General features: G+C 47.7%; 1 protein-coding gene across 3 annotated transcripts in view; it reads left to right on the top strand.

Annotated features, from left to right (window-relative positions):
• Positions 1-26564, top strand: part of BRINP2 (BMP/retinoic acid inducible neural specific 2) — a 55448-nt gene extending 28884 nt beyond the window's left edge. For 2 of the 3 annotated variants that reach the window (XM_019501834.1, XM_019501835.1), the window contains exons 2-8: positions 1818-2174; positions 14634-14824; positions 16601-16797; positions 19180-19285; positions 21569-21805; positions 23305-23527; positions 24830-26564. In XM_019501834.1, the coding sequence (XP_019357379.1) occupies positions 1894-2174; positions 14634-14824; positions 16601-16797; positions 19180-19285; positions 21569-21805; positions 23305-23527; positions 24830-25946 (2352 nt within the window). In that variant the 5' untranslated portion in view covers positions 1818-1893 and the 3' untranslated portion in view covers positions 25947-26564. The remainder of the gene's footprint in view (positions 1-1817; positions 2175-14633; positions 14825-16600; positions 16798-19179; positions 19286-21568; positions 21806-23304; positions 23528-24829) is intronic. The other variant, XM_019501837.1, reaches the window with a different exon arrangement.
• Positions 26565-26863: the final 299 nt, after the last annotated feature.

Genomic DNA, 26863 nt, shown 5'->3' with positions numbered 1-26863 from the left:
GGGGGGGGGGGGGGAATCTGTGAAGGACTAGAGGAGAATATATAAGTGTTCTTAGGACAACTCCAAGAAAAAGATCCCTTCTTTCAACCCCTATATACCAATATCCTCCCTTCAACTGCTGTGCGCCAGGGTAGTCAACATTAGTGGAGGACCAAGGAGGAAGTCAAACATAGGCAAGATGGGACACCACAAGAGCACACAGAGGAAAGAGATTTGCTTTATACTTCCAAAACACAAGAGAATTATTGATTCTTAAAGTTAACAGAGAAGTGAAATGCATTACAGCTTCTTTCTCCCATTGCCTTACTTTTCCGGAGACAGCAGGGCACCTACAGATAGAGGGCCAGCAGCCCTCCAGCACCCAAAGCTTAGTTACCTCCAGCATCTTCTCTCCTTATCCTGACTTGTGCCCAACCAGGGGCATCCTCCTGTTGATACCAAACAGCACCATGCTTTTGTCTGCCAGGCCAGGCCAGTATGTCCAGTACAGAAGGGGTGGGAAGGGAAAGAAACCATTCTGACAAAAGGTGGCATTTGACTATTTAGTGCATCTCCATCTATAGCCAAAGTCTTTAGTGACATTTCCCCATTAATTCTTACCTCAGGCAAGTCCAAAGGTTACTCGGAAGGCTGTGACCAGCTGCCCTGGAACACAGTACCGTGGTCATGCTGGTGGTTGGTAGCAGCAGGTGCTACTGCTATCCTTTAACCACTCAACTACTACCACCCCTTCTCCCCCTGCAGTAGGCTGGATGTAGTTTATATAGGCCCTGGGCTCCTCCCATTCCCAGAATCCTCCAAGAGGATTGGCTAATTAGAGACAACTGTTTGGGTTATTCCATCCAGGTAACAGCATATTTTGGCAGAGGGCCATAGAGCCCTAGTGTCAGCCGTGCATGATTTGGAATAGAATGATATGAAACAAAAGCAACCCCGAGCAGGTAGCCCTGTCTCACTGTAGGCTCACCTCCTAAATCCATGGAGACCAATGGAGCAGACCCAAGTGGTCATATTGCAAAAATGTTTTACAGAGGACTTGGCAAGGAATTCCCTTTGGCCCATCTATGAAGGCTGCTAGAGAGAAAGAGATTGGATGAGAAGAGCAGACATTTCCCAAGCATATTGCTGACATTTTGCTAAATACCAGGGCTGTTAGAGACCTGAATGACTCTGAAGAGAAAAGTCACCCTGATATCCCCTTGGAATCCATAGAAGTTATATTACATTTTGCAAGTCTATTCCCAACTCCTATGAATTCCCCTGTGTGCTGGAGCCCTGTCTGCTCTCCCTTTAGTTGTATCTCCATCACCATCACATCCCTGAGACTGATGACTTAGCTGTTTCAGAACCATGTCAGACAATGACAAGGAGATGAAACTCTTCAGGATCATAGGAGCTACCTAGATTAAAACTGAGGCACATAGATTGGAAGAAAGCCTGTTTGGACATAGGCCTCATGCTCTATCTGTTGTGTTAAGAAGGCTTCAGTCTCCACTCTCTTTTAACCCAATTTGGTTCACTAGTGCCAAATACTTTTAAAAGAACAAAGTTAAGAGCAGAACAAGCAGCCATGGTGTGTTATTATTAAATGGTGTCAGCTCCACATTCTCTCAGCCCCTGGTCTATATTTCAAGAGTGTCCATCATAACACTATCCATCCATCCAATCTGTCATGCATTTCTAGATCATCCATCATAATACCACCCATCCACGCATGCATTTGTCTAGTATCCATCCTCATGGTATGCAGAATGCAGGTAGTTTCTGTACAGGTTGGCCTATCTAACCAGTTCCCCCTTACTAACCTATTGTTGCAGAATAGGAGGTCCTGAAGGAGTGCTGACGGTGGAGAGAGTAGCGAGAGAATGAAGAAGCCAACTGCATGGGAGAAGCATGAGGTGGCAGCGTGGCACTCGGTTTAATGGGCTGTGGCTGATGGTTCCATGGGCATTATCACTACTGGCCCTGAGTCTGTGCTGCTGGGGGTTTTCCAGCACTGCCACTGCCACCGCTGTTGGCCCAGCACTGGACCAGCATGCCTCTGCCGCCTCCTCCAGCCAGGCGCCTCTGGACTGGCTGCTTACCGACCGGGGACCCTTCCACCGAGCTCAGGACTACATCGACTTCATGGAGCGCTATCGGCAGGGATTCACCACCAGGTACAGGATCTACAGGTGAGAGGCAGAGCAAGTGTTTGTTTCCTACCAGTCCATTTCTTTACTTGGACAGGAGAGAAGGGGAGAGAGGCGATCGGGACAGCAAGTGGGGTGGAGTGGGCATGCTGCCACCCTCTGAAATTCCTCCCTTCCCACCTCAAGCAGAGGGTCAGTTAAAAGACTATTCATCTCTCAATACCCTTGTAATCTTTGCATGAGGCAAACTGGGGAACTGCTATGGGACACTGCCCTGGCTCTCAGGTGTCACAATCCCAGCTGGTATTGCATTTCTCAGTATTAGTGCTTAGTGCCAGCACTCACCCAAGAGAATAAACGAATGAAGACAGAACTCTGTATTTGTGAATGACATGCTTACATCTGAGAGGGAACCTGCCGTTTAAATATAAAGGACTGAATTCATTGAAGCCAGGCCTGAATTTTGCCCAAAGAGTTGAAAGCAAATACAACCAACCCTTGTTAACCCTCCTTGCATTACTCTGCCAAATCATAGGTAAATTTTACCCAATAGAGAGGTGGAATAAAAGACTGAACTTTCATTGTCTAAATAAATGAATACAGGCTGTTTTGTGATGCTAGCTCCCTGCTTCGTGTTTTTTAATACATTGCATTTGATCTTTTATTAATTGATTCATGAACTCTGGCAACCCACAAAGACCATCACAGCTGTATGTTAGATTGCAAGCTGAGTTGCTTAGACCACACGTTGTTGTTTATCTCAGATATAATCGTAGTGCCCTAGAACCTGTGTCCTGGACTAGTCATGAACCCCATTGCACTAGGCCATTACAAACACAGAACAAAAAGATGATCTCTACTCCAAAGAGTTTACAATCTCAGTTAAGACCTGGATTCCAGATAGACCCTTTAGGTTCTACTGTGATACAAGTTAATAATACATAAAATAATAATGGTGGCCATTGGTTAAAGAAAAGGTTTGTTAAACCAGCCTAACCCAGCTCCATTAGTTTATTGCTTGTAACAATTAGGAACATAATCAAACAGCAGTGACAAAGGTATTCCAATCTGTTGAATGGCTGTAGCAGTTCATGGAGCAAGCTAGTCACACTTACCTAACGTCTTAATAAATTTAGCCTGCTTGTTCACAATGCATTAATCAGTGGGATACTTCATATGTCATCAGTCCTTTATAGCATTTGTCATACATCTGTGAGCATTATGCAAACCAGCTTTTGCCCCTTCCAGATCTGGTTTTGAATAAAGGATTTCAGAAACTCAATATGTTGGACAGCATTCTGTTCTCACCAGTTTCTGGCAGGTAAGATAAGTGTGCTAAACATCAGCACGATTATCCATGTAACCCCATCTTTTTTATTTGTATTTCCCTTGGCACAAAGGAGTGTCATTCTTTGGGGTCAACCTAGCATAACTAAAAGCATGACGGGAATTTGATTGATCTTCCATTCCTTTGTACTGCTTAGAAGCAGACCCCCTCAACCAGAGAGCATGTGAGGAATGGGGAAAAGTTGGAGGTTTGAGAGAAACAGTACATGGAGTAAAGTGTAATACCCAGCTGCTATATGAACCACAGCCAGCTGGTGCAGTTTAGAGCAGTTTGGGGCTGCTCTAAACTGCTTTGAGACAAGGGCATAGATTGAGGAACAGTCAGCTGGCTGTGCTGGCGCCCTGACAGCCTCATCTCTCTGGTGCGCCAGCCCAGTAAGTGCAAATCAGTGAGACTGTAGTGCAATTCCCCTTCCCAGTTAGCATAGAGATGATCCCAGGGCAGCAGCAGGATGATTTTTGATGAGTAAAAGGCTGGCACAGCAGGAATCTGGAGCTCAGGACACAAGCAGGTGAAAGCAAAGCTAAAGATGATTGGGAAAAAAAAGGAAAAAAATAGAGGACAAATGCCAGGCAGGCAAATAACTCCCTGATGCCTTTGAAACTTGCTGTGATTTCACAGTGAGCTTGGAAAATCATTCTATTTATAGGCCATCCTGCTTGTGAATGTAGAGCAAATAAAGGGGGAAAAAACGGTTCTTCTCCCAGAGCTGGCCTGTGGAACGCAGTTTCACAGGAATAGGTCAAACAGCGTGACTAGGTTTGATAAAGGGCTGGATAATTTAATGTCCAGCTGTAACATTTGTAGCTATAATAATATCTCTTTGCATTTATGTAGCTTGGCCTTGTGAGCACTCAGCCAAATCCTGGAGCGTGGCCATTTCAGCCCCCTATGCAGTAATGGGCCAGGTGCTGTGCTTTGCTTAGTGGCTTGTGTTAGGGGGAACAACATGGAGCTGTAGCACCCTAGGGAAGAGCATGTGCCTCAGGAAGGTACAAACCAGCCCAGCTTGGGATTGAAACCTGGGGTTTACAACAGGACAAGTATGATATTCTACTAGGTAGCCTGAGGCCCTCATTTGCAACTATAGTAGACCCATTAACCATACCTGTGGAGCAACCATTGAGGAGGGATGGGGCAGAGTGCCACATTGTCCCAGAGGGGTATCCTGCACCATCTTTTGGAATGGTGTACCTTACTGTTCTCCACAATGGGCCCACCCACCTCTACTGACCACTATGGAGGGGAAGTGGAGCTATGGTTTCCCCTTCATTGCCCTCATGGGCCATTGGCAAAAACAGTCTTTGCATGGTCCTAAGAGCAATGTCTGCCATGGGAGACACAAGACAGGCAGGGGTGGATTCAGAGAGGGTGCAGTCATATCCATCTTTTGGACCACACTGAAAGAATAGCAGATGGAGACTTTTTTAAGTCCTTGAAGCAAGTAAGAATCCATGCCCCCCTTTCCCTCTCTGCTCCATGGTCTCTCTCTCCTCTCCCATTCCCCACCTCCCTTGTCTGCTGCTGCTGCTCTCTCTGACTGCCCTGGTGGCAGGGAGCTCCAGAACCACTCCAGCCCCAGTCCGAATCAGGCTGAACCAGGGACAACGGCAGTGGCAGGCCAAAAAAAAGAAAACAAAAGAAAAAAATGCCTGCAAGGATCACAAAAAGGATTTGGAGGGGAGAGGGAGATAATAAGAATATTTGATAGCAATTACCATCTTGCTCTCTGCTTCAGGAAGACAGCTTTTGTCCACTGCTGATATTCATTGCACTAGTCCAGGTCATTGTTGGGTGGAGTGAAGCAGGCAAAGGACCTATTTGCCAGAAGCTGTGTACCAAGGACAAGGGCACAGGCCTGAGGAGGCTGATGGGAGGTGACTGATCACTCATAACATGTGAAGCAAATACATATAGTGCATCTGGCTGGTCACCTGGCTTGACAGCTCATCTGAATACCCTGTGGGCACAGGGCATGGGTAATCTATTGCACAAGGGAACATCACCAGATCTGTATATTGCTTTTAGCCCTCCTTAAGTACCCAGGCTCTAGTGTGCTCTTTGCATGTTGCTGGGTTCTCTGCACTGGAGTGAATTTCCTCTGGGATACTTACATAGCAATTCTGGTGATGTTCCTCTTTTTCTGTCCTTTCACCTGCTCCTTTGCCTGGTGATCTAGCTGTATGGATAGGTGTGCTAGGGGGTACCTGGCCGAGCAGAGGGCAAACTTGCCTCCGCCTGCCACAGCCTCAGATGGGCCATAGTGACTCATGATCTAAAATCATTAGCACCTGGTATCAGTGTCAAGGGCTGTGTGTAAGAACCCCAGTGAGCCTCTTGTTGGTTGTATTGCTGCTCTGTGCCATAGCTCATCTTCTGGAGGGTCAACCTGATATTTTCTACCCAGGATTGTTGGGGATTTTCCTAGTCCCTTCCAGAGCTTTCTATTCTTTTCCCATTCTGCACCCCCTCCCTTCCTCCTGCTTTGTACAGAGGTTAACACAGCTATTGCTAGGATGCATTGGTCTATATATATCATTGGTGCAGCACCTGCAACTCCCGTAAGTCCTAGAACCTAGCATGCAAGCTGCTCTCCCACACTGGGTCCCCAGCTCAGTTATTGCCAGTGGTACTGGCCAGTCTTGCAGCATGTATTTCCCTTAGTGCTAATGTTATCACTCTCTCAAATCAGAGCAACGCTGAAGAAGAATAAACAGGGTAGGCACTTCTCAGCTGAGCAGCTGATTATCAAGATGGAGGACTCATCTGTACATGAACCAGAGGAGGGCTGAATTATATAGATAACCATAGGTTAAAGGTCCTGCCAGGTCAACTTAGCTCTTCATCCCCTTTTCACAGCCACATTGGCTAGTGCTCATAATGAGCAACTGTTTAGCGAAAGGTCTTGTATAGTGAAGTTTTGCCCTCTCTGCATAGAGGATAACAGGGCTGACTTTCCATCAGCGAGAAGCGCAGAACAGTGATCTCACTCTGTGTACACAGTTACTACGATGAAGAACACAGACTGAGTCTACATGCACAAAGCACACTAGATATCAAACTGGCCTTTGGCATCTGAGCAGACCCATTTCAGATATGCAAGTCCAGTATGGTCAAGTGTTCAGAGATCATGAGTCATCTCCACCAAAATCATAATACTAATCTACAAACCAGGACATCTTTAATGATCACAACTATTGGACACTGTTCATTGATAACTGCTTCTTGCATATTTAAAATATGGATTTTTAGGGTTTTGTTTGCGACTACAAAAGCTCTAAACACTGTTTGTTTAAAAAAATGAGATTCTTATCCAATAACATGACAGCAGGGGCTGAAGAATGCTGATCATCCTGTGAATTGTGCTGACAGCTCTCTATTTCTACTCACACTAGGAGTACTTGAGGGCACCCCAGTCCTCACAGGATTGAGTCCATAATGCATAACAGGCATTGAGGTCTCTTAAGATAGGAAAGTGTGATGTTATAGATGAGGCTGGTAGCAACACGTGTTACAGAGATGGCCTGGCCTAGTTTCCAACTGATGACAACTTTGCCAGCTTTGACTATTTGGGATGACATTTTCGGTGTGAACACTGGGAATTACAAAGAGACAGACTGGGATATGACAGAGATGACAAATATGGGTGGAGTGGTCAAGGTGAAGAGTTACAAGTGGTGAATTCAGATCAGCAAAGCTAGGATCTATGGAATAGGGGTGGGAACTAGCACTAGGATGAGGAGATTGGAGGTGTGAGATTAGGATTTCTATCCCTCTGGGATGAAAAGCCTGAGCATGGGAGACTGGGACTAACAAACAGGGAGGAATGGACCTGTGAGGAGGAATGAGTGGTGAGACAGAGACAAGACTGGGACAGGTTGGAGGGGACTGAAAAGAAGTAGTCAAGGTTGGTGGGAATGGGAGGACAAGTTTCTACCCACTAGAACACATTCCCCTCCAGAGCCTTGGAATAGACCCCCCATATCTTTCCTCTACAAAGAAACCCACCAGCAAAATGTCTTGACCTTCTCTAGGACTGATCCCCATAGTGGATGATAACCTATTCCTGCTGCGCTAGTTACTTGGTGAGCTCGCATGGTAGAAGGGTCTGGCGTGGATCTAAAAGTTCTAACCTTGCTGATGACCTGTGAGGATTCACTAGGTGGAATGGCTGGACTGGGGATGGGTTCAAGTTACTTTTTATTAACACGAAGAAATCACACACAAAATCCCCCTAATTAAGTTGCAAAGTCAATCACTCAAAAGTGAGGAAATGCTAGCATTTGTGTTGCCAGTGCAACTTTGATTTGGGCCCCTTGTGTACAGGCATTATAGTACAGTCTTTAATTACACAATCACAATTGTTTATTTTTCTTCCACAGGACACCTGTCTCCCTCAATGAGCAGGATGGATGGGGCTCACTCAGTGAGCGCCATCCAACATTGTGTTTCCTCCTCATTGTTCACACATAGCACTAGGCCTTATTTACTGCACACTGTTCAAACCTCCTTCTGAAAACAGGATTATTAATTTCCTCATGGGCTTTTCTACAGTGATCATCACTATTGTAAATGAGTGCTTCATGAAAATTAATGGGTTTATTTTCACAACAATTCTGGGAGATGAGGCATGAAGAGAATAAGGTCAAAAGTGTCCACTAACTCCTGGGGCCCAATTTGAAGCACCTGACACCTGATTTTTTCAGAGTATTGAGCATTATATGATACATATTCAAAGCACATCTTCCTTTACCTTTATCTGCTGCTGCAATGGCCTGGCATCTCTGCTCACTAGACCCCTGCAGCTCAGGTTGGTTACCCAGAATTGAGAAACGCACAGCAACCACCTGGGAAAAGTTGGTTTAGGTGACTTGCCTGGCATCACAGAAAACCTCTGTGGCAGAGTCAGGGATAATTACCAGTTCTCTAGGACCAAATTAAACTGCCTTAATCATGAGATCCATTGGTTGTCTTGCTACAGCCTCTGTCTCTTTCACACAGACCTTCCATCTTCTGCAACAAATAAGGTTGGGATCCAATGTATTCTTCTACTATACAACCCTGATCCCTCCCCAGAGTACAGCCCATCCTGTGCAGTGAATGAGGTAGTGGTCATATGGAAAATATAGTATGCCATCATAAAATTACAGCCCACATCACAAGGCGGGGGAATGATGACTGCACAGGCAACAAACTCTGGCATCATCTAACCCTCAGGTGATTGACTTTGTAACCTTAATACTGCTCTTTTAATGCAGACCTTTTGTGAGGAATAAATCATTATTAACAACAACAACAATGAATATGTTTTATTGGTGTTGTTGTAGTAGTGCCTAAAGCCTCCATTACAGACCTGGAACCTTTTCTGATGGATACTGTTACAATGTGTTATATGTAGTTTATTATCTATAAGGAAATCTCATAATAGAGCTAATTACCATTTTAAACAATTTTTTCACTGAAAAATAGGTTTTCACCCCCAAAATGATAATTTTTAATTTTTTTTTTAAATATTCCTTTTTTTCTCACCATTTTTAATGGCCAATGAAAAAGAGGGAAAGGGAAGAGGAAGAGACAGACAGAATAGGGAATAATAAAGGAAACCCCCCCAAAAAATCTGTTTGCAACTGTTCATAAACTATTTTGAATAAATGAGACAATTGTCAAGAACTTCAGAACAAAAATTATGTACATTTCAAAAGAGTTCATAAAAAACCTTGACCATTTTGCAACCAATTCTGGTACAAGTCTTTCATGTACAGAACACAAAGATGTAAGTTAAACCTGAAACTTAGGTCAGCTGTACATGGGCAGACTTGCACTAGAAGTGATTGCAGTTTCAGTTAGATTAGGCTGAGGACACCAGTTGCTTGATTAATAGCACCCTAGCCTTTTAACTTCTTGGGTATTCAGACTGAGCATGAATGATGAGAATAAATCCAGTGGTCTTAGATTAGACTTTCATCCACATCAAACTCCTCTTGGCTCACCATCCTCTCCTCCCACACACGCACACAATTTGATGCATGAGTTTCAAGCCAGCAAAAAACTGGGCCTGGAATAGCAGGAGGTGCTGTAGGTCACGTTGGAGAATCTCTGGCACAGCTCTGCGCGTGGGAACTTGGCTTGCCCACACTCTGCCTTGCTCTAATCAGTGCTGTCAGCTTCTCACTTTAATGAGCAGCAGAATCCACCTAATTGTCCTTAGAAAAATATATATCTCTTGTGCAAAACCCTTAACAGCCAGGGAGTTAGGTTTGAAAGACTGAGAAAGGTAAGGCTTCTTCAAGGCCCTTTTTGACAACAAACAAGGCAGCTGATGCCCAGGCTGTGATCCGTGTGTTGTTATGATGTTTAATGTCTCCAAAGGACTGATTTTTTCCCTCTCTCTTTCCTACACGCTGATGCTTTTCTGTTATGGGACCCAGAGATCTCTGGAGAAAAAGCTGGTGACGGAGGTGGGACAGGAAGAGACACCCCCTAGGGAATAAGGCAACCTTTGTGTCTCAGATCCTCTGAGACACACAATCTGTTAGCAACCCTTTGGATTTGTTTTGGTAACAGGGCGGGTAAGCTCAGGCTAAGTTAATTTATTTCTATCTGATAGAGCTGCATGTATGCAATAACCCTTGTGAAATGGGATTGCTTGGCATCAGGGTTTCACGTGCTGCTGCTTTTAGTTCTGGAGACCAGAGTTCAAGTCTCTTGTCGGTCCCAAGTGAATGGAGTGTGGGGGGTGTTGTCAGACGTATGCTTAGCTGGCACATGGTTAGGCATGCCAGGCCTCGGCAGAGCTGTGTTGGGGCTAGAAGGACAGCATGTGACAATGGCAAAGGTGTTCTAAGGGCCCAGAGCTTGCAATATCAGGGAATGGAGAGGGCTGGTCTGAATTGCTAGGAGAGAACAGGGTAATGCTGTGGTTCACAGGAGGTGAATGACCAGGGTTACAGGGCATTGGAGAGCTGTGGAGGGAACCCAACTCATGGTCCCTGGTGGTGGGAGGGCCAGCTAACCTGAACCATGGACCAAAACAAGTGTCTTCTAAGATATTTAAGCAGGGTAGACACCCATAACCCTTGAGCAAAGCACAAGGCAGAGATTTCAGAGGGATACTTCTCCCAGATCAAGGGGAGACAAGGCTGCTGCTAAGATCTGTGCCACCATGCTGGCAGCTGGAGGGGATGGATGGGGGAGGTAGTGAAGCTGGCCAAGCTGGGCCTTGCTCCACCAACACCTCCTTCTTTTTACGTATTCCCCCAACTCATAACCTGGACCTACTGGCCTTCCTCCCTTAGTCCCTGCATAGCTTCTTCTTCTCTGCCATTCTCCATCTGGGCACAAAAGTCCCTCCCTCTGCCCCCAAACATATCAGCCCTTTGCAGTCTACTCAAACCAAGACACCTGCCAGAGTTGGGCCCAGAGCCTAAAGGACATGACGGAAAGTGGTGAAGGAGAGCACAAAGCTAGCAATTTGGGCCTTCTTTCTCTGCCCAGGTGCGGGATGGGAATCCCTGGGCCAGAATGATTGTTGGAAAAAGAGAAAGAGAGGGCAACCACGCTTGGCTGCTCAGGGCTCTGCAGCCTCACAGCTGCACTCCAACTGCTTGTCTGCTCTCTGGTATTTCTGTTCCATTTCACATTTAGCCTATTTAAAAAACTACTCAGGGGGCCATCTCAGAGCCCTAGGACACCACTGGAGCAAAGTCAGCTACACTGGCTAGCCATCACCCCCATGCTTCCTTCCATCTTTCCCAATCACCCTTAATTAAACTGCCTGAAAGGCGCAGCCTGATTTTAATTAGAATGAAATTGTGAAGATTAGAAGGAAATTAGCCGATCATTGTTTATGGGGCTGTTGTTTGAGAACACAGCAGGCTGGTAAATTGCCTCCATGCCGGGTTTGCAGTGATTGCAGACAGTGCCAGGGCTGTGGGAGCCCTGCTAGGCAGGGTCTTGGCACAGACTGGATGACACATTTTGCAGCTGCAGATGTTAAGATGTTACTTAAAAAATTACGAAATGCCAGCACATGCTGCCAGCGTCCTTTTCCTTGGTAGTGTCCATCAGTACAGAGATGGCTCATAAGGCTTGGCAAAGGCAGCTTAAAAGCCTGTTCACCAGGAAAACTTTTTACAGGACCACAAGTGAGCAGGAATGATGACCTGCAGTGGTCTGTGATTCGGGACACCTGAGTTCAAGTACTGGCTCAGCCACAGACTGCCTGAGTGACCTTGGGCCTGTCACAATTTTATTCAGTTCTTCCTATGTAATAAAAGAGAGCGGGATGAAACTACTCTACTTTTCCTTCAGTGGTGGGTAGAGAATGACTAGCAATGTTTCTGTGTGATGGACCTAGAGAGGAGATGGATTTTGCTTGCTGCTCACTGTTCAGGCTGTAGTTTTGTACTCCCTCCACTCCTGCAATCCCCACCTACAAGAGGTGACATGGTCCCTCATACTGGTGGTGACAGCACCAGATAGGGCCCACCCTGACATAGCACTCCTGCCACAGTGCCATCCAGTGATAGCCTCAAACATAACAGCTCCCGACAGCTGGGGGATCCTGTGCTATTAGGATGCTCATGCTTGGGAAGGGCATGGCTTCAAACCCTGCTGGTGTAGTCCCCAAGCCAGTTTGTGACTGGACACAGCAGAAACTTGCTGTATCCTTTAGAGCCAGACTCTTCATTCAAGTCAAAGAGAGTTTTACCCTTGATTTCACTGGGAACAGGAGCAAATGCTGCTTACATAACTGTGATCTGATGGCATGACACTGTATACAAGGAATACATGCAGTGACACTATATATTTAAAAGGGTAATAACACTCCAATACTTACACCTCAGTCCCCTTAGCTCAGGCATTTGTAGAGAGTGGCGAGCAAATTAGCCTATTGTTTTGCCTGCAGGATACAAGAGCTGGTGATTTGAAACAGGCCTGAGCTCCAAACCTGCTAATCCTCACTAGGCTGTCTTTACATCAAATAATATTTGCATATTTAAAGCAGAAGGACTGATTCTCCTTTTAGATCTGTGTAAATCAGCACTGTGATGGCACTATTATAAATGAGAAGAATTAGACCCCATAGGGTTTAATTTTCATATATAATCCAATGGCGGCATGACAATTACAAGTAATAAGTGTGTTTGATTAATTTATTACAGTCACACATGCCATTAACATGAAATAGCTTGTTATTATAACTAACAGTTGCGGAAGGGCAGAAGCTTTTGCTTAGAACAGTGCAGGCCAACCATTTTGGCAGGCATGCCACAAATTAGCCCCCCACCCTCTCCAAATGCTACTCTGATCCCCTTCCTTTGCCCAATCTGCTGCTCTGCTTTCTACTCACTACTCTGTGCTCCCTGCCTGATCTGCTCCTCTGTCTTCTGCTTCCTGCCCTATCTGCCACCGTATCCCCCATCCCCTCCCTGATTTGTCAGGTACCATACACAGAGACTGCCTATGCCACTTGTGGCACTCATGACATACGTTGGCCACCTCTGGCTTAAAACTTCACCCTGAAGGTTTTAGTAAATCATATGGACTAATGGAGAGAGCCCTTGCATAGTTGTAAGAAGACCTGAATTCTCTTCATGGTTCTGCCACTGACCTACAGTGTATCCTTGGGCAGGACAATTCCCTTCCTGCCCTGTGTTTGTCTAGTCCTTTAGACTGGATACAGGGACCTCTTTCACTGTGTGTCTGTACAGTCCCTATGACAACAGAGCCCTGATCTCCACTGCATCCCTTACGTGCTGTTATAATACTGATCCTGTCTTTGGGAACTCAGAAAACTGAATGAAGGCAGCAGAAGTCTTTTCAATGACCTTACCAGGATTTGGATGAAGCTCTAGGTGGCCGCCTGAAGGGGTCAGACTGTAGGAAAGGGGCAGTCTGCTCAGCTCCTGGCTTGTCTTTTGGTGAACTCCAGCCCTCATCAGTTCACACCTGTCTGATATAGGAGGGGCAAGCAAAAGCCGATAGCACAGGCATGTGCAAGCAATTTTTATCAGCTAATTTGTGCATGTGTGCCTGCATCTTGGCTGCTGTCCTCAGGCACAGGATCTGGGTTGTAACCCACAAGTATAGACATGTGTCTTAGCTGATACTTGTCTAGGCACCAGTCTATATAGCCATCCTTGAAAATGCTCCTCATTGCTCAGCCTGCTTGGAAAATATGCATAGTTGAATCTAGAGCTCCTGCTTTGGGACTCTCTAGCTGGCATGGGATTCCACTCCAGCTGTGGAAAGCTGGGCCACACCACAGCCTGGGCCTGGCTCTGCTGCCTACAAAGTTGTGGGCACCACAGAGAGGCAGTTGCAGGGAGCACTCTCATGGATACTCTGCTGCCATGGTACTATTCACTGATCAGCTCTTTGGTGACTGGATATCACCCTAAACATTTTATGCGTTAATGTCTGAGAAAAGGGCAATGATGTCTGAGTGACATCTGCAGCTCCCATCTGTCCTCACTCAAACATACACAGACAGATGCACTTTACCTTTTGATCTGGACCTAGACATGTCTCCATTCTGCCCTGTTCTCTACGCTGTAAGGACAGAGCGGTGGGTTGCCAGAGAGGCAGTCTGGAGGAATGTTAACCTCTTGGATACAGCTTGATATCACAAGTTATGGAAGACATTACATGGATGCCAAATCCATCTTGTTCTCTGTTCCCAGGTACTATTGCTATACCCCTGGCCCAGTCCCTCCATATAAGACATTTCCAAGTCTCACATCAGACAGGTCTGGGTTTGTACCACAGAATGCTGCAATGCTTCCCAGCGCTTATTTGATCTGGGAAGGTAGCCACCAGCATACCTGCAGGACATAGCACAAAGGCCACTAGGCTTTTTTGCCTACCTGTATGGAGGAAACCTGACTGAGTGATGTGGGTTGTAAGATGGGGAGGATGGTGAAGCAGTTACAGTGTGCCTAGATTCAGTTGCCAGCTCACTTCATCTTTCTGTGTCTGGAGGACGGAAGCCTCTAGCTACTACCTTCATGTTCCCTAACAATGAAAAAATATGCAATGACCACTGCATACAGTGCACCTAACTTCAGCCTTTCTCTGTAGTTTCCCACTCATCCCTCCCTCTCACCTGGCTCCTGGAGTTCACAGTTACTCTCCTTGGCTCCTTTCTGCAGAGAGTTTGCTCGCTGGAAGGTGAATAACTTGGTCTTGGAACGGAAGGATTTCTTCAGCCTGCCCCTGCCCCTGGCCCCAGAGTTCATCCGGAACATCCGCCTCCTGGGACGAAGGCCCAACCTACAACAGATAACAGAAAACCTGATAAAAAAATACGGGACACATTTCCTGCTCTCAGCCACTCTAGGAGGTGAGTGCCTCATGTTCCCCCATCTGCTGACTTCTAGCTTCAGCTTCCTCCTGGGCTAGATCCTCAAGGGGTGTTAGTCAGCACCGATGCCAATGGAGTTAACTCTACTTCCACCAGCTGGAGATCCTCATGTCCTCCAAACAGGAGACCATGGTGCCCTTTACATGTATTTTGTTATATTTGTGCTCATATCAGCTCCAAGATGAAAGCAGGATATAAAGAGCTCTAGGAATGCATATTGCTAGTGCAACTGCTCTTGAAATGGCAAGATTCTCCAAAGTGCCTAGTGAATTTGGGGGCCCAGCTGGACACCTCCTGGAAAGGACCATTTTTTCCAGAGGACAGGTGCTCTATGCTTACTGAAAAAACCCAGGTCCCCAGTATTGCTGAGAACTTCAGAAATTCTTGGCCACTATTTTCAGTGGGGACCCATGACTAGTGTTTAGCACAAAGGGACTTTTTTATTATAGACTAGCATCAGAAAATGGGAGGGAGAGTTTGAAAATAGCTGCATAGAACTGTTCAATATCTATGCGCAGCTCAGAGCTGGTAGCAATGGGTAGCCATAGGAGGACATTCAGCTAAATACAAGGGCAGCAGTATAGAGACTTATTACTGAGAGACTGTGGGGCTGGGAGTAGACAGGCATTTCCACTTTGCTTAGATTAATGCTTACAACTGGCCTGAGAGCTAGAGGTAGGAGAGCCTCGTCTGACTCCACAGCAGTTCCTCTGACCATTGGAGACACAGTGTTGCCAGGCTCCCATAAGAGTCCCATCCATATTGTCATCATCCTCAAGTGCTGGGTTGCTTGGTGTAGATCAGTGGTTCCCAACCTTTTTTGCTGCGACTCACTGCTGGGAGCGGAGTGCAGCAGCAGCAGTGGCCTGGGGGTCGGGGGAGTTCCCAGCACACAGCACAGCTTGTCCTTTGTGTGCAGTACCACTGGCATTGCCCCCTCAACCATCATTTGGGTTGCAACCTGAGGTTGAGAACTGCTAATTTAGATAATAGGCATGGGCCAAGGCTCAGGACTGTGACAGGGACATGAAAAACATGCCTCCTGCTTAGAGAAGAGGTGAAACAGGTATTTATGCCCAAGCCTGTTGGTTTCTATTCTGCAAATGGTGGTGTTGGAACCAGGGTGGGAAAATATAATCAGTGATGGGTCTTCCTGATGAGAAGCAGGTTCTACAAACCCATCTTAGGGAAGGATCCCCAGCCAGAGGACTGGGTGGGGAGGCAGCTGTGAAGGAGAGAAGGTCTCCAACTCCTCTCCTCCACCTCAACTGTAACAGTATTTGCAGACAGCTGGGTTTCCTGGACATCCAAGGGTGGCTGAATCTCTTGACTGAGCACTGACTTGTTGCCTACTGGGTGGCAATGCCTATGAACTAGCTCAGAAGTGGCACAGGCAAATGGGTTGCTATTGTGCTGCTGGTGTCCTGGAGCTCAGCCTGTAGCATCTTATGGGACCAGCTGTAAGCCGGCTGGGGCTCTTTCTGATGTACCCTACCTCAGCACTGAGTGAGGTCCTTCTGGACAAGTTGCTCTCTCCTCTGCACACCGGTAAGAGGCTAGGGTGGAGGGATGCATCCAACCGCCAACTGGTTGGATCTTTAGGCTGTTAGAGGTATAAGTGACTGTCTGGTGGCCCTCCTGGAGAGACACCCTACCTCCCTCCCCACCCTGGCCAAGGAGCAATGGAAGGTCACTGAAGGTGCAGGGAAGTGGAAGGCTCCAGTAGCAAACCACGCAGCTTGTGTGCCTGTGCAGGAGAAGAGTCTCTGACCATTTTTGTGGACAAGCGCAAACTGAGCCGGAAGGCAGAAACAACTGGCACAGGAGGGGCCGGGAACAGTTCTGCTGTCTCCCTGGAGACTCTGCACCAGCTGGCTGCCTCCTACTTCATTGACCGGGAAAGCACACTGCGCAGGCTCCACCACATCCAGATAGCAACAGCGGCCATCAAGGTAATGCTGCTGATGGGGCCCTATAAGGGAACAACAGGGGAGTGGAGGGGTGAAGGGATCCCTGCCTGTCCTGATGGGGGACATGAAGGTCTGGACTTTGCTGTTGTTAAGAAGATGATGGTGGTGCTAAAGTGAAAGGAGTAAATCCCGTCCCCAGTGCAACAGGTCCTTGTTTCTACCAAGTCTGGTGTACCAGATGCTGCACTGGTGCAGAGCCATGCAACGTTGTGCCCCTGAAGAATTTGCAATCTAAGTAGATAAGGCAGAGCATGGAAAGAGAAGCCCTCCCCTGCCAGTTTGTTGACCCATAAGTTACTTAAGGCATGCCCCAACACTTCATTCTTTTGCCATATCCTGCCACTATCATGAAAGCTTTTCCCTGTGAGCTCTGCCAGCACAATGAAGTCCTCACCTGCAGAGTGGAGTTGGCTTCTCAGAGAGGAAAGAGTCTATGTCTGTGTGGCTGCAGACTGGAGCTTAAGCTGGGCAATCCTGAACTCAAGGCTGCATGCTGTAGGTCCAGAGGGATCACATGTGCCAAGTGGCTGGGTTCCTTCTGGCAGGCATTTGCTGTGATAGTACTGCTGCTTGCTGTGTTCATGCTCTTTCTCCTGGAAGTGTCATACCAGCTCCTGCTCAGGCTGGATAAAAGCTGTCCTGGGCAAACTGTTTAGAGAGGACTTGGGTTTTGTCCTCCTTACTTTGCTGCCTCTCCTTTTTCCCCCACTGTGCAGAACCAGCCTAAGTTTCTCTCCAACCACTGATCAGCTTCTGACAATATGGTGTAGTGCAGTGTGTTCAGATCTAGCCCATGAGCTGTGTCATGCAGCTCATGGATCTTTCCATGAGTCTGGAAATCTGGCAATGGGAGAGGTGTGGCAGTGTTAATTGTTGCTCCCCTGCCTCCAAATTTCCGGACCCACAGGGAGCCCCTGCGTGTGGGGCAGATGGGCACATGGCCAGATCTGGCATTGGAGATTGGCCCAGCGCACTGTTGGATTGCACCCAGCCCCATGCCACTCATCCAGTCCATGGGGCCAGAAGGTTGAGCACCACTGGCTTAATGCATGACGGGAAATTAAGAGACCTGCAGCCTAGCCCCAGAGTGACTCTGAACAGTTCTCCATGCTCCACGTCTCCCCTCTGCAGAGTAGGGCTGTGCTTTGTGATCTCAAGATGGAGAGCACTTTATGAGTGCAGGATGTTTCCACTGGTGCCATCCAAGTTCTCTTCCTGACTCACAAACCTGCCACCTGGATGCTCTCTGAAGCCCTTCGTATTAATTTGATTCGGCTTATATTTAGTGTGTCTAATGAAGGTTAGGTAGCATAAAATAGGTGTGCCACAGACTACCAAGAGAGGGGAAGGGGCTTTACCAGTCTCTTCATCTCAGTATAACGCACCTAACAGCAGCGTCCTACTAGCTACATGCTTAACACTCTCTGGATGCAGCATCCAGGGCAAATGATCACAGCCAGATGAAGCAACTACTCTCTCTGTGGTCTCCTCAACCAGCTTGGCAATCAGAAAGCCAGCTCTCCAGCAGTGAGAATCCCTGTAGGGAGGAGGGGAGAGTAAGCAGGGAGCTCGAGTGAGATTAACACATTTATGTTATTTATGGGAAATTGGACACGCTAATGAAGCTGAGTTTTAATTGGGCTGGAGGCAGGCTGCTCTCTGTCAACAGGCCAGTTAGCACACACTTATTTCCCCTCTCTCAAGGCACTACCCGTACTGTTCTCTGGCACAAGCCATCACTGGTGTTGGGCTGGTTATCAGGAAGGAGAGATCCTCCCCCAGCACCACCACCCATCCGCTCTTCAACATCTAATCATCTCTGCTGGCCAGGGTCATTCCAAGGTGCTAGATGCCAGTGATGGGGACATTGTTCCTCTACTTCTTTTATCACTTACCTCCCATCCATTCACTTTCACCTTTTGCTCCCCTCATGGTATTGACCTGCCATGAGAATTTGAGCACCAGAGCTTTGGTATGACATGACCCCTGGGGCAATTTCAGCCAGGGGCCTCTCTCCCAGGCCTGCTGGGGATAATCCCCTATTGCACCTATATGCCATATCTTTTCCATCCTTAACTACTCCTTGGCATTAAGCTTGCTGGGTTGGGAATTGACTGGCTGCCCAGCTTCTCCATGATCACATGGCTAGACCCCCTTTATTGTTACAAGCAGGCCCAGTGACTTAGAGCTATTTCCATGTTTTAAAAGACTAGAGTCCTGAGAGGGCTGGGCTGGGAGAGGTACTACAGGCCGAGACTGAAGTATACAGCTCTACCAGCCTGCATCTTCAGTTGGAAGCACAAACCCTAACAGCTGAGATGTGCTACAGCATCACTGCCCTCATGGCACTTTGTTCTTATGTAGGTGACAGAAACCCGGACAGGGCCTCTTGGCTGCAGTAACTATGATAACCTGGATTCAGTCAGCTCTGTGCTTGTGCAAAGCCCTGAGAACAAAGTCCAGCTACTAGGTAAGTATGCCAGCTTTTCTCCTGTCGTTTTCCTTGCCCAGCCAAGGCCAGACCACCTACTAAAGCAAGATGGTGTAGCAGGTTATGGAGGAAGGCAGAGATAGTGAAGGCAATGGCAGAGAGAAGGGATACTGAAGAAAGGAGAGAGGAAGGGACAGAAGCAGAGAGAGGAAGACAATATACTGGTATATTAATTAGTTCAGACTGGCCCATTTACCAACCTTGTCCCATTTATACAGGGCATGCCCACAGTACTGCAGGAGACCACTGTAAGTAGGCACATATCTTTATTATATGTTCACAGCACCTGAGTGAGCAGAGCACTGCTGCACCCAGTAGAGAGCCAGCTGGTCCTTACAAGGTTAGATGGGAATGTGCTTGAGGTGGCAGGAACAGGAATCTGTCAGGTGGGGGCATGACTGAGTAGGGCAACAAGAGCCTGGGAAATGGGGAGGCAGGGAGAGCTAGATGTGGTCTGGCCTTCCCTGTGCTGTCAGAACCCTCCCAGAAAACACCAGTTCCCCCCATGCCAACATTTCTTGGCTTTATATGCATTTAAATATGGCCACCGTTATTGGAGGCCATATTTAAATGCATATTTAAGACAAGAAAAAAAACAGAGCAGAGGAAGGGAGGTAAGGGGAGTTGGACGGGGAGGTGGTGTGACTCGCCATATCTCCTTGGCTGCAGTAATGGGAGGAATGAAACTGCCAAGTGTCATTGTGTTTATGGGCCTCATACTCTCAGAGACCTGCACCTCGCAAATTGCTAGGGAGCGAGTACTGCACAGGAATGCAGTTAGTGTCTGTGAAAGCTCTAATGGAATTGGCCTCCTGTTAAGATATTATTGTCTGCATTATCAAATCAATAACCCTCAGAGGGGAGCTCTCATTACAGATGCACGCAGACTGTTTTGCCAGTGGCATGCTCTGGAAGCTACACAATACGGCTTCAGGAAGAAAAATGACCCGCTATTTCGTATCCGCTCATCCTTTCCCTGCCCTTTATCTGGCAAGTTTGTGCGCCAGTAAACTCATGATGGGTCAACTCTGCAAGCACTGGGAGAATTAACCCAATTCCCCCCCTGAGGATGCAGAGCTTGTACAGGTGTCTCTCAACCCACAATATTGGGGATTGAATGTCCCAGTAGAAATACATGAGTAGGATGGGGACAACACTCAAGGGAAGGCCTGAGTGTGTGGTGATAGTTAATGCTAGTGTGGGAAACAGCTAATGACTCAGTGGCTGTCAGAAGGGGCAAGGCTTGAGCTAGAACAGATAACTGCTGCAGCAATCTAATCCAGGCCCCAGACAGCTGGTGTGTCAGCAATAAGGCACTAAACTAGGATTCACCTCACTGGTACAGTGACAGAAAGATTCAGGCCAGATGTTTGAGGGCTTAATCCTATAGCCACTGTGAGTATGCAGCAGCTGCAGGATCAGACTTCCAGGGCCAGAGCCTCATTTAGTGAAGAAGGAGTCAACACAGTGACACTGATTTACCCTATCCCTGAATTTCTGCCGAACCCTATCCACACTACTGAAAATTCCTTAGAGCTACAAAAACCAAAAAGAGCTAAAAAGTCAGCATTTTTTTTAGATGTCCAGCATTTCAATTACAAGGGCTGATCAGGACCCATCTTCAACGTGGCCACACACGAACTGGGGGGAATGTGGCCATAAAGAAAGTAAATTCAACTTCCTCTCTCTAAACTTTGGGCTTGAATTAACCTTGGGGTGGAGGTTTCAACCATTGCTTGTTTTATCTAAACTGATTCAGCCCCTAGTACCATGATTCCCTCTTTCCCATGCAGGCAAACCTGCTTCACCATCTTAAATGAGGATCTGCAGCTTAGGGCCTACCTGAATGGAGGGGATCCTCATTTGTAGAGATTAATCTGTTTCTAGACCGGAGCTCCATAGCTGACCTTTTGTCAAGATGGTTAACAGAAGAAACTTTGGAGGCAACAGTGAAGGTCATCAGTCCTGCTCAGTTCATGTCCCTAGACCAGATTATGAGTCGGTGTAACTGGTGTAAGCTCCTTCTGTGGTACTGTAGAATTTTCAGTTTATGCCAACTGAGCATCTAGCCCTGTCATGTGAGTCAGTGTTGTGGAATATGGGCCAAATTCAGCCCTGGTGTAAATGGCTTGACTTTAGTAAGGCTGATCTTTTCCCTGTATCCATACAGTTGGGAGTCGGAGTGCTGTGTGCTGGGACATGCACGCTTGGCTCTGCTCTGGGTGTTTTCCTAACCCCCTGTGGCTCCCACCCTTTTCCCAGGTCTGCAAGTGCTGCTGCCTGGCTACCTGCGGGAACGCTTTGTGGGTGCCGCGCTCAGCTACATCACCTGCAGCTCCGAGGGCGAGCTCCTCTGCAGGAAGAATGACTGCTGGTGCCACTGTGAGCCCAGTTTCCCAGAATGCAACTGCCCAGAGGTGGACATCCAGGCAATGGAAGACAGCCTGTTCCAGATCCAGGACGCCTGGAACAATCACAACAGACAGTTTGAGGAGTCAGGTGAGGCCAAGTCTCCTTTCGTTTATAATCAAGAACAACCATTTCAAGAGCAGTACTCAGTCTGAGTCAGCACATCCAGTATTATATAGAGCTACCCCAACACCAGCTACAGGCAGTTGGGGAAGAAGAGTTTGCACTGTTTTGTGAGATACACACATGCACGTACATTTGCACTCAGCATTTTGCAACACCAGATTCTATGCTACCCTGCGTATTTCATAGCATGGGGTTGTAACAAGATGTTGTAGGAAATCAGGGCGTGTTTAGTTACAGGGGAGAAGAGACTGCCCTGCAGGTCCATCAGTCTTGACGTGGGAATGATTCTCAGTTCCCCTGGGAGGTGCGTGTATAAAACACTGATTTTAGATTACGCTGGGAAGATACAGAGTTGGTCAGGATGTAAAGAACTGGTGTCATTGGTAGAAGAAACACCAGTCTCTCTTGGCATTTCCTACCCAGGCAAATGAAAGCTTATTAATGTGAACTCAGGGAGGCAAGATGATGTAGTATATTGGGCAAATTACTGGGAATCAAGACATCAGGGTTCTACTTCTGGCACCTTTTGCCTCCAGTCACTCACCGTCTATATTCTCCCCCCGCCCTCTGTCCATTACATCGCTTTAGGCCAGATCCCCTTTGGAGAGAGAACTCTTTCTTCCAGTGGGTATGACTAGCACTTCTTATAATGAAGGCCTCATGATGGTTACATCAGTGTAACCTTGTGGATGGTACACAGCTATCATGCAGGAGACCTAGGTTGCTGTCCCTGGCTCTGTTGTTGAGTAGCAAGTCACTTTCCCCATATGTAAAGTGGGGATAATTTAACCAGTCTGCTCCATAAAGCACTTTAAGATGGACAGATGAAGAATGCTATGTAAGAGCTGGGTTTTGTTGCTACCATTGTTACTTGTATTGTATTAGTGCGCAGACACGCCTAACTAGAGATCAAGACCCAATTATGCTATATACTGCACATGCACATGACAAAGGAATAGGTCCTGTGGCAAGAAGCCTATAGTCCACATGTATTTTTCCTCAAGGATGATGTGATCCAGCAATTTGAGGATAATGCAATAAGGCAGGACACATGCTGAGTTCTAATCCTGGCTCTAAAATCTTGAGCAAGTTATGTCATCCCCCTGTCTTGGTTTCCCTACCTACAAGAATAGGGAACGTGGCCCCGCTGTGGGGTCACTGTGAGGATTGACTGTCTAGCAGTAACGTATTAGTGTGCATTAGCAACAGTCTAGCGAATCTACATGCACTCCAGAACCAAGTACAAAGCTGGTGTCATGGTGGTGGGAAGGGCTCTGTTCCTTGCTAAGAATTACCATGGTTAGTTGAGTACCAAGAAGTGGCTAAAATTTGGGTATTTAAACTGAAAAGCAGGGAAGGGGAAAGACTCTAGCTTGAACAATAGACCCTCCCTCACCCATTTACTCTACCTGGATTGCAGCATGGCTTTCCTACAGTGCTGACTATCCCTTCTCTTTCTACAGAGGAGTTCCAGACCCTGGTGAAGAGACTCCCTGGAGACCGTTTCCTGAACATGACAGCTATCTCACAGTACTGGGTGATGGACCTTGATGTTCAGCATCGCTACCAGCAGCTGGGCACCAGCTTGAAATTGCTGTCCAAGAAAACCCGTTGGCTTGTCCGACGACTCTTCAACCTCAGCAAACGCTGCCACCGGCAACCTCGCTTCAAACTGCCAAAAGAGAGGTACAGAATCTTATCAGCAAGTCCAGGGAGTCTGCTCTAGATCAGTGTTTCTTAACACCCAAAAGTGGGTCACAAGAATCTATGAAAGGATTGCAAACAAACTTTAAAAACAGATTAACAAAATGGATTCTCCTTTAAAGGGGAAAACATGGGAAACCGTGACTTTTCCCATGCAGGCTGGCAGAATTCCAGCCTGCAAGGGGCTGCTTGGGACCCCTCTGCTCCACATACTGTGGGACTGGGGCCTGGGGATGAGGGGCAGTGGGTCAGGACTGGCCACTGATGTTTACAAATGGGTCCTGGTGCAAAAAAGGTTGAGAACTGCTGCTCTAGATTGCCTTGTTCCAGACTGGGTTAGTGGAGCAAGGGCAACCCTATCCACTTAAATACTGCTCTGTATAATCCAAACCGGATTTAAGTGATCAGTTTCACTCTATCTACACAGTGTCCACTAGAAGTTTCCAACCATGTCAGCTCACTCAGCAGAGAGACCAAAGGCAGAGGGGGACACAGAGACTTGAGCTGTTTTATTCTTCTTGGAGCTAGTGCTGGCAGGTCAGGAGATGGAGAACTTTGCCTAGGCCATGGCTCAGATGAGGATTCAATCTCCACCACTAGTATCTAGCATCAAAACAATAAGCAAACAATTGAAGCATATTCTAGCACACTGGACTTGGAAATATTTCAAGTTCCGTTATGAATTGGGGGATACACATGCAGCCCCTGTAGTGTTCCCTGGATGCAGTGCTTCAGAGTTGCTGCTCTCTACCCAGGGGACATCACAGGAGGTTGTGGGGACCTGCTCTCCCTGAGCACCACTCCCTGCCAGAACTAGGATGCTGGACCCATGTGCCCACTGGAACTGGAGAGGTACCCAGAGAATGGGGGCTGGAAAGCCATTGCCACTTCCAGCCCAAGGGGTGGGGGATGGGAATAGGGGGAGGTAGCAGTCTGGAGAGGGGCTTACCTACCTCCCACTTTGGCTCCACCTTCTGCTCCATCTTGGAGGGTATACCCAGCTCTGGCCAGCAGAATGCCCACAGTCTGCACCACTCTCCTTCCTCCTCCCTCTGTGTGTGAATGCGGAGACAGAGATAAAAACATGTGGGATTCTGGAGAGCCCAGAGGTCCCCTGACACACTCTCTACAGTGTACGCATGTACAGAGCACTGAAGTACTTCATTGCTTTTGAAGCATTTCAAAGGGCATGCATGCGTGTACATCTGGACCTTTGAAACACTTCGGTTGTTAATTCTGTCCACACCCTAAAAAGTCTTTTCTTTCTTGCCTCCTGTTCCTTAGGTCTTTACTCTACTGGTGGAACCGCATTCAGTCACTCCTGTACTGCAGTGAGACCATCGTGCCTGGGACTTTCCTGGAAGAAAGCCACAGTTGCACCTGCCCTTATGACCAAGTGTCCTGCCAGGGGCCCATACCATGTGCCTTGGGTGAAGGGTCAGCTTGTGCCACCTGTGCTGATGATAACAGCACACACTGCGGGGCCTGCAACCCAGGTTATGTGCTCAACCAGGGTTTCTGCCGGCCAGAGGTGGCAGAGTCCCTAGAGCACTATTTAGGGCTTGAGACTGACCTGCAGGACTTGGAGCTCAAGTATCTGCTCCAGAAACGGGACAGCCGCATTGAGGTGCACTCCATATTCATCAGCAATGATATGCGCCTGGGGAGCTGGTTCGATCCCTCCTGGAGGAAGCGCATGCTCCTGACCTTGAAAAGCAACAAGTACAAGCCAGGGCTAGTGCACATCATGCTGGCCCTCTCCCTCCAGATATGTCTCACCAAGAACAGCACCCTGGAGCCAGTCATGGCTATCTATGTCAACCCGTTTGGGGGCAGCCACTCGGAGAGCTGGTTTATGCCCGTTAATGAGAGTGGCTTCACAGACTGGGAAAGGACTAATGTTGATGCCTCCGCCCAGTGCCAAAATTGGACACTCACCTTAGGAAACAGGTGGAAGACCTTCTTTGAGACAGTCCACGTCTATCTGAGGAGCCGCATCAAGTCTCTGGATGACAGTTCCAATGAGACTATCTATTATGAGCCCCTAGAGATGGTGGATCCCTCTAAGAATCTGGGCTACATGAAGATCAACAGCTTTCAAGTCTTTGGTTTCAGCCTGCCCTTTGATCCAGATGCCATCCGGGACCTGATCCTTCAGTTAGATTACCCATACACACAAGGCTCCCAGGACTCAGCCCTGTTACAGCTCATAGAAATCAGGGACCGGGTGAATCGGCTTTCACCACCTGGCAAAACCCGGCTTGACCTTTTCTCTTGCTTGCTCCGGCACCGGCTCAAACTGGCCAACAATGAGGTGGCAAGGATCCAGTCCTCCCTGAGAGCCTTCAATGCCAAACTGCCAAACCCAGTGGAGTATGAGACAGGCAAACTATGCAGTTAGCCTTGAGGACTGCATGACATCTCTGGAGAAGAAGTGTGAGGAAAAGGAAGGAGGGCTGGGGAGCTGAGACTTCAAAAGGCCTTATCTCAGTGCCAACAGCGTGCTTCCAAAGGACACCAAGTGACCAGCCAGGGAGATGGCAGGGCCTGAGTGACGCAAGGAGCCAAACAGGCCTTCAGGAAGCAGCTGAGGAAGATGGGACAGGCCTATTCTGCTAGGAGATGCCTGCCTGGCAACTGCTGATGGGCCTCTTTTCCCTTCTGAGTTACAAGCTAACGTTGTGACCAGGCAGGAAAATCATTAGTACCTGACATGTGAAAAGGCCAAAGTGAAAGAAGAGGAGTCAGTTGTGGGGAGAGAAAACTTCAAGAAGGAAAATCTCCTGGAAAGGAGACCTATCTGCTGGTGCCCCACCAGCACTCCAGGCAAAAACAGAGGGGAGCAAGAAGAACAAAACCACAGACATGCAGGAGGCCAAATTTGCTCAAAGGGCTTCACATGTACCATCCCTGGGGCAGAAGCCAGCTGTGGTCTCCCTCAGTGCAGTCACTTTTGTATTCTTTTTAACAGATGTTTCTACCAACACCATTACCACTGCATTCTGTGTTACCTTTCTAAGTCTTTGTATTCTCTTGCCTTTCCCATCCTCCCATATGCACGCCCACCCCTGCGCGTTCTCCTGATACCATTCCCCAGATGGCTGGGAGAACCTGGCTGATCCCAGCTGGTGATCCCTGGGGCAGGCAGACCTGCTTGAACTCCACTATTATCCCTGTGTAAGGGGTGAGCTCGTCACCCTCCTTTGTCACTCAATGCCATGAAACTGCACCTTGTTACTTTAAGTGGAGATGGAAATGGCTCTGCTATTGACACAAGGAAGTGACTTGGCTTCAGCCATGCAGGCAGCTGTTTTGGCA

The sequence above is a fragment of the Gavialis gangeticus genome, unplaced genomic scaffold, assembly GCF_001723915.1.
Source record: "Gavialis gangeticus isolate Ggan-Ray unplaced genomic scaffold, GavGan_comp1, whole genome shotgun sequence".
In the NCBI taxonomy this organism is placed as follows: domain Eukaryota; kingdom Metazoa; phylum Chordata; order Crocodylia; family Gavialidae; genus Gavialis; species Gavialis gangeticus.
The sequence above is the reverse complement of the archived record's forward strand: the minus strand, read 5'-3'. Positions and strand labels throughout refer to the sequence as shown.